General features: G+C 34.4%; 3 protein-coding genes across 4 annotated transcripts; all 3 read right to left on the bottom strand.

The window, feature by feature from the left end:
• Positions 1–3,915: 3,915 nt before the first annotated feature.
• LOC106627264 (mucin-2) lies at positions 3,916–5,474 on the bottom strand. 2 transcript variants are annotated; one of them, XM_070108125.1, is made up of 4 exons: positions 5,311–5,474; positions 4,884–5,255; positions 4,399–4,808; positions 3,916–4,302 (listed from the first exon to the last, which is right to left on the bottom strand). In XM_070108125.1, exons 1-4 carry the CDS (start codon positions 5,356–5,358, stop codon positions 3,945–3,947), a joined length of 1,188 nt encoding a protein of 395 aa, XP_069964226.1. In that variant the 5' UTR covers positions 5,359–5,474; the 3' UTR covers positions 3,916–3,944. The 2 variants fall into 2 exon arrangements, with proteins under 2 accessions (XP_069964226.1, XP_069964225.1); XM_070108124.1 differs by having other exon boundaries at positions 3,916–4,808.
• Positions 5,475–8,001: 2,527 nt separating this feature from the next.
• LOC106627291 (uncharacterized) lies at positions 8,002–8,921 on the bottom strand. The gene is made up of 3 exons (XM_014247358.3): positions 8,793–8,921; positions 8,439–8,738; positions 8,002–8,351 (listed from the first exon to the last, which is right to left on the bottom strand). The coding sequence occupies exons 1-3, from the start codon at positions 8,844–8,846 to the stop codon at positions 8,076–8,078; spliced, it is 630 nt and encodes a 209-aa protein (XP_014102833.2). The 5' UTR covers positions 8,847–8,921; the 3' UTR covers positions 8,002–8,075.
• Positions 8,922–12,177: 3,256 nt separating this feature from the next.
• On the bottom strand, positions 12,178–13,883 carry LOC106627285 (uncharacterized). The gene is made up of 3 exons (XM_014247351.3): positions 13,726–13,883; positions 12,539–12,895; positions 12,178–12,457 (listed from the first exon to the last, which is right to left on the bottom strand). The coding sequence occupies exons 1-3, from the start codon at positions 13,771–13,773 to the stop codon at positions 12,227–12,229; spliced, it is 636 nt and encodes a 211-aa protein (XP_014102826.3). The 5' UTR covers positions 13,774–13,883; the 3' UTR covers positions 12,178–12,226.
• Between the last annotated feature and the right edge of the window lie 3,039 nt (positions 13,884–16,922).

The following is a 16,922-nucleotide window of genomic DNA, read 5'->3' as shown; positions in this document are numbered from 1 at the left end:
GTGTTGACATATTATTGTTGGTTGAGCAACCTAGTTTGAAGGTGAGAATAAAGGTTTGTATTCAAATAAGTAACAACTTAGTTTTCGTAGTCGTGGATTTCATGCAGATTTAGTGATGCTACCTTACCGGTTTTCATCGCTTATCTATACTAGTGGTAGCACGCGTATTAATGAAATATAATATATTGAAATTATTAAATTTAGACTATCAAGTGTGTCATAAGAACTCGTAAATTCTTTAGGACAGGGTGGGATTTATGGCTCGTAATTTCTTTTACATAAGGGTTGCGGTATTGCATAAACTAGTCATAACTTACTGATTGTGGGAAAGTTAAGGACGTAAGTAATCGACGTACAGTGTGGCGATGAATCGCTGATAATAAAGTATATATGTATGTTCATCATTAATTAAAAGTTGATCCTTTTTTGAGTTAAAAAAGTGAAAGTTAATTAATTCTTGCATTATCGATAGTTAGTTACGGCACATACGAAATATGTTATCTATTAATTATTTTATTATTCTGAAGTTCAGTTACTAAGTATAAACCTTATATTTATAAGAAACAAGTGAAATGGAACTAATTCTATTATTAGATTTATACTGACAGCTACTTGAAATATTTTGTAAGGGGAATACTAGGTGAATGTCAGATAAGATAAGACTTGTAAATTATCTGCACTGCGGTATCAAAAACAAAAAACAACACATTGAGTTAAATATAATTGAAAGTTTTATAGCAAATTAATCGATCAATATTTATTTATGTCTCGAATTTTGTAACACGGGATGACTTTTATTAATATAAATTTCACGAACTAGAAAAATTTTCGCTAAAGTATGCAAAGAGTGTAAATATAAAGAAATTCAATACGGTTGTTAACCGATTTGGACGACCCTCAAGCCAAAGTTAAAGATATTATAATAAAATGTTAAAAAAGATCAGAAATCAGAAATACCGTAAGGACGGTAACAGAAGATCCCGTTGTAAACGCTACAGATGGCTGAGATTTGAGAGGACATTCAAAAAGAGTAGTTGCGACTGTAGTCTGTAAGAGACGATACACGAATAGTAGTTTGTATTTAATTTGGCCCTACAAGTACCGAGCTCTCTTTTGTGATTGACTTTAGTGCAGTAGTGCTGCTTTATAGCTCAGATAGGTGTTGTTGTTGTTGAAGTGGCCGAATTTTGCCGAGTTGACAGTCTTTAGCGGATAAAAGTCGGGTTCGTTCCGGTTACGTAGACCCGACTGTCGTAGTTCAGATAGTCTAATGTGCTGATAATTCTGCTGTAGCAGTTCGCTATTGAGTAGAACAGCGCAGAAGTTTCATACTTTAGTAGTCGAAGTAGCGCTGCTTTAAAATTCTTATTTATAATGAATGCATTTTCCTATGTGGTCAAAAAGAAATTATTGACTTCAATATCGGCATTTTAATTGAAATATTAACACTTATGTAAACAGCATGGCAAATACTGTTAATAAATTAAAATATTTATTTGCTATTTAAATAAAAAAGCTAATTTATTACACAGCTAATAAATGGTCGGTGACCGAAACTTCAAGTGAATCCGAAGCTTAGGTGCTGAATCATAAACGTTAGCGTTCGAAGGTGTGACTAACAGTCGATATAAATTCTAAGCACCCTGGCTTTCTTATCTTACTAATTGAATTTTAGGTAACTACCCGCATGAAATGGTCAACAAGTGTGGCGTTAAGTGGGTAATACCTAAACGGAAATTAACAAGCTGAATGAATAATGACTCAAGAAATGTTGATATGTCAAGAAGAAATATTATGATAGTCATAAGGTATTGTACAGTCATTGTTGAACTGTTCGAAAAGGTACTTGAGAATTGAGTAGGACTGCGCAGAAATAACATTATACAAGGTGCAATTCAAAAGTTGCAGGACTTTTATTAAAAAACGAATATTATTTATTTTTTTTTTTGAAAAATTTATTGGTCGCCTTCAGAATAGTCTCTTTCCGCCTGAATAAAACGTTTTGCACGTTCAAGAAGGTTATCGAATGACTTTTTTCGATCATTTGTTGGTATAGCGTTAAGGATGGCGGTCGTCGCCTTTTGGATGGCATCAACGTCAGCATAGCGGTTTCCTTTCATGGCCAAATGTAGTTTTCCGAAAGGGTAGAAGTTGCACGGTGCCATATCAGGTGAATACGGGGAGTGGTTGATTGTTAAAATTTGCTTTTGGTCCAATAATCGGCCACATGCGTCGATCGATGAGACGGCGCATTATCGAGCAACAAACGCCAACTCCCATCTTCGCGATATTCGGGCCGAATGCGACTAATACGTGCTACCAAACGCTTCAAAAGTCCAAGGTAGAATACCGCATTAATGTTTTGGCCGGGTGGAACAAATTCTTTGTGGACAATACCCTTGGAATCATAAAAACAAATCAGCATTGTCTTCACTTTTGACTTCTCCAGGCGCGATTTTCTGGGTTTCGACTCATTTCTCATTTATGTCCTCACGACCACTTTGAAAACGTTTAAACCACTCGTGCACTCTGCTATGGCCAAGGCAATTATCGCCATAAACTTGTTTCATCATTTGATGAGTTTTGGTAAAAGTTTTAACAAAACTTAATGTTGGCTCTTTGTTCGATGCTCTTTTTCCGACCGACACTACAAATGTAATGTCACATGTAGCGCGATATCTCAGCTGTTATACAAGTCAGCTTTTTAATAAATTTTATACGACAACACTGAAGAATACACAATTGAGGGATAACAATTTCAGACAGATGGCGCCACTAAAAGCCGCGTTGTTTAAAAAGTCCTGGAACTTTTGAATTGTACCTTGTAATAAAGTTATTTTGGAGCGGTATAATATCCATTATACAAGTATGTGTAATATAATGATTCTTAAGTTTCCATCTTAATTTCACATCCAGCTAGCGATCCGACTGCTCAGTATTCTCGCACATTTTAGTTGAAAAAATGAAACAGACCTACCGTTTCAGAAAATTATCCAGAATAACTAGTAGATCAGTATTTTTACTATTTCAACAAAAGTTAGATCCAAAATATTAAATTAGATATAGATCATGCTGTTAATTTTGTAGAACCTTTTGATTAAAATTTTTGAGAAAAAATATATTAAAGAGTGCGAAAAGAACTCAATTGGAGAGACGTAGTAGATCAGTGTTCGATCGCTAGAACTTGCTAATCGATTTAAGTCCACATAATTATGATTAAGTCATTATCCGTGTGAAATTAATGGAAATGTGGTAATTTGCATTGCTTTATAAATAAAAATGTTGAAAACGATGAAATTAAGTATTTTAGTAATTTTCCTTTTGCGGCCGGTTTGAAACTTTCCCCTTATTTTGAAATTTAGAATATTTCAATTATTACTCAAATTATCTGTGACAATGACAAAAGGGGAGATTTACCAAAAACTAAACTAAATATACATACTCTCTTTCACATGGTGAGTTAGACCACCGTCATGCTCATTCGTTTTCATTTATAGATACCCCGTATAACTTTCTGGTCTAGAATACTTTTTAATTGGTAACAACATATTGTATTTTGTTTATTGCTGAATATACAAGTATGCTGGTAGCATTTTGGTATACATAAAACTTTACTACGATACAAGTTATCGAACTGAGTGAATTTGAAAAGGCTTAACTAAGAGCTAGGCGTCATTATAATCTGATGGTCCTCCTTAAAAAACTGTGGTTTCATTAATAGTTTTCTTCTAAAAGTCGCTTTTATCGCATTCTTGATTAATAAATACCTGCCATTTCAGCAGACCATCTTAAATAAATTCACACCAGAATTGCAATGCTTTCCTCATAATAAAAGAACAGAAAATATTAAAATCGATTTACTTCTACTTCAACAAATATTCTTGTGAACCGCTAAGCTAAGAATTGATACACCTATTTTCAAAGAACTGCTATTTTATTTATATTCAGAAAATATTTTCAATCTTTTGCCAGACTCTTTGATACCAAGGTAGACTGATAGTATCAGTAATGCTTTCAGTAGTGACGGAAGTTGGTGCACTCTCTGTTGCGTTGATTGATACTACTGTTGTATTTCCACCAACAGTAGTGTTCCATTGTGGTGGAGCCCAGGTGGAGTTGATAGGGGCCAAAGTTGAGTTCCACTGTGGTGGTGCCCAAGTGGGATTCGGTGGAGTTAAAGTTGAGCTCCATTGCGGTGGTGCCCAGGTGGAGTTAGATGGAGCCCAAGTAGAGTTCCATTGTGGTGGTGCCCAGGTGGAATTAGGTGGAGCCAAAGTTGAGTTCCATTGAGGAGGAGACCAGGTGGAGTAGGTTGGACCCAACGTGGAGTTCCATTGAGGTGGTGCCCAAGTGGAATTCGGTGGAGTTAAAGTTGAGTTCCATTGAGGTGGTGCCCAGGTGGAGTCGGTTGGACCCAACGTGGAGTTCCATTGAGGTGGTGCCCAGGTGGAATTAGGTGGAGCCAAAGTTGAGTTCCATTGAGGAGGAGCCCAGGTGGAGTTAGGTGGACCCAAAGTGGAGTTCCATTGTGGTGGTGCCCAAGTGGGGGTCCATTGTGGTGGTGCCCAAGTGGGAGTCCATTGTGGTGGTGCCCAAGTGGGAGTCCATTGTGGTGGTGCCCAAGTGGGGGTCCATTGCGGTGGTGGTGGTGGTTTAGGATTATTGAAGCTACAAATTGAAAGACAGCGTTCGTATTTAGCTGATGCTTTTGCCAATATGCGCATCATTTGCTTCAATCTATTATCTACGCAATTTTGTTCATTATAAGGTAACGAAACATAATAGAGTTCGCGGAATAGCCTTGAAATCTGCAAATAAATTACATATAAATAATACGTAAAATGAGAATCTTTCGTTACCAAAGTAAATACACATTTAATTACCAGATGGGAGTAGCATTTAATTTCGGAGCTAGTTGAGCTGTGCAGAGAGCAGCGTTGAATGCCTTCCAGAAATTGCTGCTGTATTCTTTCAACGCCATGCAACTGCATGTAGATTTCCAATAGGTAGTCATTGACACGCATACATTGTCTAATGGCAAAGCCGCCAAAATACAAAGTGCTCTCAATTTGTCCAGCTAATAAGTCACCGCATATTTCCTGGAGGACATCCTGCATTATTGTGTCGTCTAGATATGGTTCCTTTCGTTGTGTCGGTTGGAATATCGCTTCGAATAAAGTTGCAGCATTTTCTTTTAATATTTCGGCACCTTTCGAGTTTAGTGATTCGTTGTTCACCGGTAGATAAGCGTAAACCTGTAGGAAGTGTTATTGTTATTGTTGTATTCTTTGGCAATTATTACTGACTTACGCTTTGCAGCAGCAGGCAAACTGCCAACACCTTCCACGTACACCACATCGTTCGTTCTGTTGATTTGCAACTCGAAATTCGGCTACTTATATATAATATAATTATTATATCAAATAACTGCAATAACAAAGTTTTTTTAAACTTTTTTATTATTACCAAAGTTAACGGCTTTCAATAGTATGGCACATGTGAGCATTGTGATAAGTAAACAAACGCTAAAGACAATTGCAAAAATATAATATAAAGAGATTTGATGAATAACTTTAAATTTACGGATATCCCCAAGTAAATATATTTTCATTCACTCTTTTGCAATGTCTTTGCTGTTAAACTGAGTTCTTATCATTTGTGGAGCTCTTCCAAAACAGTATTGTGATAAACAAATTGTCTTTTTGCCTTTGCATGAAAGTACTGAGATTTTCTCGTGTGATTAGATAATAGGCCGAAGTTTTCAAGTGTGTATTTGCTGGTGTTGAGCTGGCTAAGGAAAGCTCTACATTAGGGAAAGTAACATTTTCAACTGTTTGTTCATAAGCCGTTTATCTGTGAATTGCCCTATCAGTTGCCTATCGAGAATCTAATTATATATATAGTTATGGTTTTACCCAATTTTTTCTTTTTACAAAAAAAAAAAAACAAGACCAAACTTCAGAACGATAACTTAAAAACTGAGAGACTTGTATATATACAGACAGACGGACGGACGGTCAGACGGACATGGCTAGATCAACTCAGCTCATCATGCTGATCATTTATGTATATATTTCATAGGGTCGCCGACGTTTCCTTCTGGGTGTTACAAACTTCGTGGACTTAATATACCCTGTTCAGGGTACAATAATTTAAATTATCATCATGCTGATCATTTATGTATATATTTCATAGGGTCGCCGACGTTTCCTTCTGGGTGTTACAAACTTCGTGGACTTAATATACCCTGTTCAGGGTACAATAATTTAAATTATTGGTGTTTATAATTCAACAAAATCAATGGAAAACTATACTTTTTCTGAAAATGATAAGTTTTATGTAGTCATAAAGCATCGGATCAAATTTTACCCGGTTTTTTTAACTTCCCGCTAAGAAAATTGAAAATTTTCTAAAAATCGGGAAGATATTGGTTTCACCCCATTTTGCAAAAATCGAGTTCTCAACAGATCTCGACGTTTTGAGGGTCGAGGAAGCTTCCCCGAACATTTCTACGATGATGTCCGTATGTCTGTATGTATGTGTGGATGTATGTGACCCTCTTATAACTTTTAAACGGCTCAACCGATTTGAATAAACTAAACGGCATTCAAAAGGGTTTCATTGCACTTGCCGTTTCGTGTGAGTTTGGACCCAATCGGACCAGTAGATTTTGATAAATCTCAAAAATAAAAATTTTGAAAAATCGTTTTTTTGATTGAAAAAACACATCGTTTGCCGCAAACCGGGTGGAAATCAGTTGATTTACTTGCGAGATATTGACAACGAAAAATTTCGAAGAGCTCAAAAGCAGTGAAAAAAGCGAAATTTGAACGTTAGCGTATGAAATTAGCGGGAAGTTGCAGGGATGGCCCTTGAGGCCAACCGTTTTCCACATTTTTTTACCAGGAATTTGACCCCTATTTGTATTTAAACATCAGAATATGTAGTATTTCTTGTCAGTCGGGGCCAAATGTGACCACATTATATATCAAAACGATCTCAATAATATAATATTAAAAAACAGCTGAATTAAAGCGGCTTCAATAAATTCGTACTATCACGAAGTGTTCGGCGAAATATGCGCTTTTCGTATCTTTGGATCTGGGATGTCATGTGTCACTTGAAAAATGCATAAAATACTAAAAACCACTAACCAAAACTTCGAACTGTGTTTGCCTTGCGAGATTGTATTGTCAACTCTATGGAGCAATGATATCGTATAATAAATATGATGTGATTGTACCCTGTGTGTCTTTTGAATTTACATCTTTTAGCTCCTAATACTCGTAAAAGGTCCAGCAAAAACAAATCCATAATTTTCCCAATATATCGATTTAGTATTCTATATTTCGCGTTGTCTAAGTTCGATAGCGTTACGTTATATGGCGTTAGAAGAGTAAGATCAAGTATTTCAGAAAGTTTTGTGATTGATTACCTTAGTATTGTTTGAGCACACATCATAGATGGGTGGGCGGCTGAAAATGTGAAAAGTGTTTATGTTTCTGATACTGCAACGGCCAATCAAACGCAATTTTGGTATCGTCGATTCCGTTGCGGTAATTTTAATGGCAAAAGTACAACATGATCTGGAAGGGCAATAGGCAAAGACATCGATAAAAAATGGCAATCGCCGAGTCAGACGAATAAAAGACAAAATTAAAAGAGGGCCACTTTAGTCGCAGTGAGCCAGCACAAATGGTGACCAATCCAGGAATGACGTAAAACTCTTGATACGGACTTGTGCTGCTAACGATTGGGTCACTGTTCCAGTTTATATCATCTTAATTTGCTGGGGGAAAATTTGACTCAAGGGAAGCTTGTCAATATAAGCAAGGATACCTAGTGGTTATATGAAAATATCTTCAAAAGCACAACAGGCTATCAAACAATACGGTGCATATTTGATCTAAATCGGATCATTCTAACTGTACTAAATTCTTCAATTTATTACCAAACTAATGGAGTTTGTTGTACTAGTTTTTCGAATATAAAGAGAAGTAATGAAATGGTAATGCACGTTTTATTACGGAAATATAGTACATTTTTTAACACATATGCTTTTAAACAATTGCATATCATGGATTTATTGAAGGGGCCTCCGTAGTCTCATCAGAAGAATCAGAGGTTTCAGTATACTCTGCTTCGGTGCTCAGTGAAGAGGTCGGAGAGTCTGACGAAGATTGCGGTTCCGGTGATGTTACTTCCGGGTTTCCCAATAAGCAGACTTTCAATTTCCCAAATTCGATAGCTAAACGACTGGTTAGCTTTTCTAAGCAGAATAATATGTTTCGCCTGTCAACTAAGATATGATTATGGTTTAGAGGCTTAACTACTCGGACCGTATCATAGATCTGAAAATGGTTAATACACATTATTGAAAAATGTTGTTGTTATAAATTATAAGATTATATATAAAGCTATCATTATTTCGCACACACCTCCGACACGTAACAATCATATTTTGCATTGTGTGTCCCATGTGCGGCACAGTAGTTTATATTGATAACGAATTTTTCTTCCAACTGAACAAAGTTGCCATTATTTGCCAGAGCGGCGGTTTCGTGAATTTCCAATGCATGGCGAATGTCTGACGCAGTATCGGCAATGTCCCACCGAACAGAACTAGTGAACGCGTTAATGCAGCCGTCACCACTGGGAGTCACCGAAAATCCACTGGGATTAAAAGTTGCTTCAAAGAGGTCAGCGGCAATCGCTGGAATATATCTATTGGCGGAGACCTATAAATAAAGTTGTATTTGTTATTTGAACTCATTCTTCATGGTTTCACTTACAATCCTGTTTTGGAGCACGAGGAGTACTGCCGCCAAGGCCAAAACAGCTTTCATGTTGATTCCTCTAAGTATCACTGGGAGTGTTCAAATGAAGCTTCGGGCTTTTAAATGTTTTTCTCAATGCATTTTACAATTTTTACGATTTCATATAAATCTAATTATAAATATAAATATTAATAAAATTTGCCATGTAAATGTTTGCCTTGCATTAACTATGTTTGTTAAGATAATATGGTTTATAATTTGCTTATGTAAAGCCCATTTTTATATTTAACCCTTTATTATATTGGCTTTAGAGACCATTTGTCGCTTGATAAAACAGATGAAGCTTTGAAACTTTGCATATAGCTCCATTAAACATTTCTCGTCATTAGAAGCAGCCCGTGAGGACCAACTATGTTTTGGAACCATAATTGAAAGCGAGGTGTAAACCTTTGATTAAGAGTTGAGAAATGCGATTTAAAACAAAAGCCTTCCTGTATATAATACTTATACATATATTATATTATGTATATGTTATAACAGAGTTTTTTTTTTTTTAGCAATAATTAGGGAATTTCTGATGTTTGCAAAAAAAAAAAATACTATTAATCATCAGAAAGCTTCCTATGGTTCTTACAAAGAAGATACCACACTCCATTCGAAAAAATTTCGACGCATCTTAAGTAGAAGATTCCTCTCTAGGGATATATGTTCCCAGGTGAAACATTTTCAAGCAGTCTCTGGAAATTCCTACAATTACACTAAGCTGTAAGCATTATACAACTTTTTATGTTTTTATTAGGATTTATTATACATTACATCAAAACAAATACAGTTTCTGAGTAACGTAATATTTATACCCTGAACAGGGTATATCGAGTTGGAAGCGAAGTTTGTAACACCTAGAAGGAAACTTTAGAGACCCTATAAAGTATTATATATGATATACATAAATAAATGATCAGCATGACGAGCTGAGTCGATTTAGCCATATCCGTTTGTCTGCCTGTATTTATACGAGCTAGTCCTTCAGTTTTTGGTTTTTGAGATATCGATTTTTAATTTTACACACGTTCTTTTCTCACCAAGAAGCTGCTCATTTGTCTGATATCTGACCACAATAGCGTATAGCTGCCTTATAAACTGAGCTATCTCTATGGCGTCATCCTTTATATTTATTGAGAAGACTAATTACCTGTTCTAGGCCCTAATTATAAAAAAATATTTGCAATGATTCTTCTGTAAATTTCAATTGTGACGCCTACTTACCTTATCTGTGTTTCGTGTGAGTAAAATAATTTAAGCGCAATAAAAATTATACATAAATCTCTATACATATATAAAGAAGAATGTGTGTATTATGAAATCTATAGACTCAGAAACTCTTTGACTGATCATTATGAAAATTATTACGTATATGTATTTTTTCAAGGAGAAAGTTTTTATGCTATCCCCATTGAAATAACTCGCCAACCGCTGTAATGTACCGACTACTGTATCGTTTAACCGATTGTTATGAAAATTAGTATGTACATGTGCTTTTTCATGGAGAAAACGGTTATGATATACCAATTAATATTATATTTATTAATTATATTGAATGATCTTGAAGTATAAACAACATGACCATGTAATTTAACTAAAATCATCGCGAAGAGTGAGCCATTACTAACAGATGAACGACATACTATTTACAATCGGATTAAGCTAATTGCCATATAATCTCAGCACTATTGTACACGAAAAAAATTATTAATTGGCAGTATTTTTTCCAGACAAACAAAATAATTACTTAAATCAAAACTGACTCTGTAATCAGGCAATATTGACAGCAAAAAATGTCGAAATTAATTTCGATAATAATATGTTTTTACTATACCTATTAAACAGCTTACTCAAATGCAATTTTATTATACCTTAGCCACAGCAGCGCGTGACGGGGTCCTCTAGTTATTTATAAATAAAAATAATAATTAAATTATAGAGGCTCATATGAACTACCAATATCAAACGGACTAATCTTAATTTTCACCGGTTATGTGACACGCTTACCCGGGCGTGGCTGGCAAATGTTTCAATTTAGTTGTTGTAATAACTGAAGAAAGGAAATATATCGAAAATCATGTATTGCCTGATACCCATCAGTCAAGAATTACGCTGAAGAAAACTATACAGAAAATATATTTATTTTTAGGGTTGCTTAGTTTCTAATGGCGAAATTGCATCCAAAATAGAAAATTTAATTTTTAACCTCAAAATCAGAATTAAAATTTGATGTTTTATATTGTAAAATGAATGTGAAATTCTGCCGTCTACTGCTCTAGAGTATTGAGTATGAGGACTCTGTGCGAGCCTAAGTTCAGAAAAGTATAACAAGAAGTACGCAAACGCAAACAAATGTAAACGCAAAAAAAATTTTTTTTTTAATTTTTAATCATAAAACATACAATTAGTATTTTTTTTATTTTATAAGAAAATCGAAAAATGTTCATATATGAATAAGTGCAGACTTTTGCGATTACAAAAAAAAAATTAATGCGTTAATTCAATTATTTTTTAAATGCATTATTTGCAACCTATTATTATTAGATCCCGTCGACTTTAGTACACAATGCACACAGGATGCAAAGGAAATGCCAAAAAAAGACGAATCTACAAAAACTTATGGTTTTATAAAACCACTCTAAAATTCAAAACATTCTTGCAAAGAAGCTTAAATTCCAAATTCTAAAAAAAAATTCTTCGAAGCATCGATTTAGACCGTATGTCTGATTCGAAAATCTAGCTCTTTCTCTCTGTTACATATTTGCTCTCTTTTATGTCTGATATAAAAATATCTATCAATAATTTAGCCTTGAGGAAACGAGATAAATTGTTAATATAGAGAGCCATTCTTCTTTTATTTCCAAATTTTTTTAATTACAATTGTTTGTGCAAACTTTTGTTGGAACCGATTTATTATCGGTATCATGGGAAGTAAGTTCTAAGTAAGTAAATATAGTAATTGTGTTGATAAGACCTGCTGTCTATTTATGCGTCACTTATCAAGAAGTGAGTCACTATCTGTTATCACTATTATAACTCGTGAAATATCAAAACAAAGAAATGTATGTAAAGAAATATCAAATCAAAGAGAGTAAAAATCAAGCGCATGCAAGATTTTATATCTACAACTACATGCTAATAAAGATAAAAATTGTTTTTGCCAGTATCAGCTGTTTGATAAAGCTACTTAGCATTTTGTTAATTCGAGTGAGTGTGCCTGAGAGTGCGAGTAACGATTTGATAGTGCATCTGAACTAAAGTGTTGTTCGCCATTTTCATTCTAGGCTTGTGGATAAAATTACAGAACTTCACCGTCACACTTTCGATCAACGTTTAACTTTAGAAGAAAAATCGAATATTTTGCATAAAACTTTTATTCATTCATAGTCATCATTCCAGTGCACAACTTAATTGAGCAACTCAACTGATGAGCTAGCCATGCGCTGACTGGAGATATTGCTCAAGCATAGCTGATAGTCATTAGCGGCCAGCGTAAGATTGGTCTTTCCACCGCTGATGGCTGCGCTGACACATGCACGACGCACAACAAACACCAGTGACTGATTGGCTGCCATCTGTGCCTCCACTTGGTAGGCTCGGGAGTTCGCCTTGTCCAGCAGTTGAATGTTCTCATCGAACTGTGTGTTGGAAAATAAAAAAAAAAAACATAGAAATTAACTGGAACATTTTGAGTGCTGCATATTTGTATTTTGTCTTACCGTGGCTGCAGTACAGTTAAGGAGTTTGCTGGTGTCCGCTATTGCTGAGCAATTGGCCAAGTGTTGCTGCACCTTTTGGAAAATTTTCCGTATATTAGCTATGGTTGCATTTACGGTCTGATTGTTGGCCACCAGCGTACGATTGGCCTTCTCGAAACAGACATTAGTTTGAGTCGTCAGCAAATTGTTAATTCTTTGTGTGCGATTGTTATATGTGGTGGCGCATGTCGACTCGGCTGGCGTCACAGCGCGCGTATCGATTAAGGCCGAACGCATCTGTGCGACAAGTAAATTTATGACACCATTATGATTATTATCAGCTGCTTGTGGTTCGTTGTAATTGGGTATGGCGTAAGTCTGAAATTGATGTGGGATGTGGCAGGTATTTTTACTAAATTTTTAAGGATTGTAAAAGCTAATTTATAATATGAAACTACACTCGTTGTCGCTTTATATTATATAACAGTCTGTTCTGAAACCACCAGGGGAATAGTATAGTAGTCAAATAGAAAATAAACTAAAGTAAGAGTACTAATAAGGGTACCATATAATATATAACTGTAAAAGTAGACAAATAGATGGATATCGAGGTTTGCTTGTAATATATTTTTTGTCGGGTCTCTTGAGGCTGAAGTGGCTTTATACATGTTTTTCAATTGTAACACACAATTTATTACGACTCGAAAGAATAAGTATGATTTTTCGTTTTTATAACGGTTTGTAAAATGAATGCATTTAATCGAGGCTTTAAATTAATTTTATAGTTATACACCTACATATGTTAGTGAATTCAATACGCCTTTTCATCAAGAAATCGCGTCTGCCTATTTATTTCATCTCTCTCTTCTAAAATATTTTTTTCTGAATGTAGTTTCTGTGGCAATTTTTTACGTATGCTTTCTCAATATTGTGTGTTATCTATAAGGAAAGCACAATTGTCGCTATTAATGAAAGCTTCACAAAAGTTTACAGAAATATTTCACAGTTTAAGAAAGATAATCTAACATACCGCTCGCTAAGTTTGAAATTATAATACAGAAGGTGTGTTTTGTGGTTATTATTGTTTAAGTTCATATTATTTTCTAAAGTCGTCTTAAATCTTAGGTAGATAGCCTCGAGCGATCAAATTAAATGCTACAATAATAAAAATATTTTTAAAATTTTGACTTCTAGTGTTTCATTCTTACGCTCAAAAAGCACACTGTCATTAACACTGTAGAACTGATTAGTTGCATTTTGTAGCAAATAATATTCTAAAACTGTAAATATACTAAAGAACACGCTACGAAATTCTCACTCCTTTCAACAATTTACTTTACTTTGAACTGCTTTTCACAGCTCTTTTAGTATTTATAGCAGTATTTTTGAAAAATGAAAACAAACGACAGTTATTGAACGGAAATTATCTGAAAACTGCTGATTGCCTATGTCAGACGATCAGATATAATAAACAACAACACTAATATTAAATTGTTTCCAGATATATCAGGCATATTCTCGATAAATATACAGGGAATTACCACAAGAATGGGAAATTAGTGTGTAAGATGAAAGATATTACGTATCGCAGCAATATTTTTTAAGATATATCTCTTGTATGTATGGCACAATGTATTTCTATAATTATTTCTGCCATGGTTTTTGCAAGTATCTGTTACTCTCTTATCACTGTTTACACTTTTATCTGCTCCTCCTAGTTTTCACACAATTCGGCCTTATTTTTTTGTTAGGCTGCTACATGTCAATACAGCGTTTAGAAAAAGGGGATGCTGTGTTTATAAAATAAATTTTTTTGGATCACATTTTATAAATTACCCATGAGCTTTGAGGTTAAAAAAATTCAAATCAGCTGTCAGTTGAGTTACCAAAATGGCTCTTACAGCAAAAATATGTATTTGACAGCTACATTGAGATTGGCATTGAACTTCCTTTTCAAGATCGGAGCATTTTAATACGAAACCTTGTGCTTTGTCCGTTGAGTTTAACATACAGAGCAATTGGAAGAGATCAGCGATATTTCTAGAGTAAAGATATTCCTAGAGGGATAGCTGTCGAACCATCTGTCAAAACGCCTGTCAAAGCAATCATATATATTTGATATTTTACTCAAATTAGCGTGGAAGTTACCGTTCAAAATTGCAAAAAAGCAAAGATCACAGGTGAGACATATTTTTGGCTTAACGCAGACAAAAGTAAGCAAATGTTGACTTAGTACAACCGAGAAGCGACTCTGCAGATTCGACAGCATGAACTTTCTAAGATGCAGACGCGATTCTCAAATGACCAAACCTTAGTTTAAAACCCATGTTTTTCATAGCATTTAAAAACAAACAAAATCTGCATAACATTGTAATTTATTTTCTTTGTCTGTAGATTCTTGTCTACAGTCTATTCCACTTTTTGTTGTTTTTATTTAGTAATTGTTTTCACCTATTGCACTAAGCATGTCTAGGTTTTAGCATTATTCCCAATGAAGCCCACATGTGGCTTGTATTCATTTTATTTTATATTCTTGTCTCTATAAATATGTATCTGCGAGTAGCAATTAAGTGGTAGTTAACATGTTTCCATGAGTAACAGTCTGGCTTCTGTGCCACTTGATTGCACCTGTCGTTGTTTATAATCTACGTCTGCATACAAAAATTTAAAAATACATTTTGTCTACACTTGCAACATGTTGGAAGAGTATGATATGTTTCTTCTACTGTTGTCCTTGTCGATTTCTCTGTTCTTTCTAGTCTGTGGAAGCAGACTATCACCATGCTCAAACAACAAAACTGCAATATGTTATATTTACATTTTTTTGTGATAAGCTAATTTAATTTCTTTGTTATTTTAACCAAAAATATTTTTGATTTAATTTGATGATAATAAGTAAACAGTAAAATCTATTAACTATAAATCTATTGAGCTTCATTTTAGTGCTGACGCACCCGCCACTTTGTTCTCTAATTTATATGGAGATTCAACTGATAAGCTGCAGCTTTTTTCTCCGGCATGCTTTATTGTATTTATCGAATTATTCACACTTACAACTGATAAGGTGGCAGGTGTGCGAGTAACACTCAGCGATAAGATAATATGTGTGGGCAATACTTTCTTACATATAAACTTTATAAGTATATAAATCTTCACTTTTGCATTTATTGATATGAATTTGGTATTACAAGGCAGTTTTGACTTTAGAAACGTAAACAAAAAAAAAAGAAAAACAATTTATTTAAATAAAGGATTTTTTATAGATCTCTGTTCTTGGAAAACAGTCTGTTTTCATGTGTTTCCGATAAGATTGGTGAAATAATCAAGTGCTTCTATGGTTTGCGCTTTTTAAAGTTCGATCCTTGGTACCAAAGTTGATGTGGTCTGCTTCGTTGTCTTTAGTGCTTAGAGTTTGCTTAGGCAGGCAGGTGAACTTGTGGTTATTGCTTTTCTTATTCCTTTCTTCATTTTTTTGTGATATTTATATTACGATTAAGACCTAAAATCGATCTTAAGTTGCACGCGGTTTTAAGATCTTTAAATCCGCTACAAGTTTGAATGAGAAATCACAGTAAATGAAAATAAGCAATGCTCAAATATTATATATTTCTAGATTTAAGGCGTTCTACCCATTTATAAATTAAAAAAATAGATTTTTTTGCTTATATATCGAATAACATATATTTGAAAAAATTTTCCGAAAATAATATTTTGATCCGGAAAATAGTTTCGAACATCTCAGAGCGTTTGAAACCGTTTGCCAAACATTTAACGCGTTTTTCGGTGAGGAAAATTGCTCCGAAACTGTTAGACCGTTCCACTTGAAATTTTCACACGACTTTCTTTTGACTCTGAAGTGCCGTTTTGCCAAAAATCCAAAATTTACGTGTTCATGGCTCATTACCGGTATTCAAGTAATGTAATAAATTTTTTGGGTTTTTGGGTCTGGGATTAATTAAAGAGAAAAATCTTCTTCATCACCAGACATCTATTTTTCGGAGATCATCCTATAGAGCAATTAGGCGATCATTTTCAAAATTAATGACCGTTTATTAAAGTACATTTAAAATCGTAAATGTGACTTATTTTTATTACATATATAAAATGCATATTCAAACAATATTCGCAAAATTCTATAAAAAAAAAATCGATATTTTCTTTCCATGGGTATAAGATGTAATTTATTCACACATTTCAAAAGTCAACCTAAGAGCCTATTAACCGGGAAGAATGCTTACATGAGTATTATTAAGGAAGTCAATATGCTGAGCAGGAAGCAGACAGCTCCCAATATAATGCTGCTAAATTTCGCTTTCCACATGCCATAAACGCGCACAATATTTGTATTTATTATTCAAAAACACCCTGCTTGAGTTCTTTAAATTAAAGCTTCTTATATAAGACG

This window comes from Bactrocera oleae, chromosome 4 (genome assembly GCF_042242935.1).
Source record: "Bactrocera oleae isolate idBacOlea1 chromosome 4, idBacOlea1, whole genome shotgun sequence".
Taxonomy (NCBI): Eukaryota; Metazoa; Arthropoda; class Insecta; order Diptera; family Tephritidae; genus Bactrocera; species Bactrocera oleae.
This window is presented reverse-complemented; position numbering and strand designations above follow the sequence as displayed.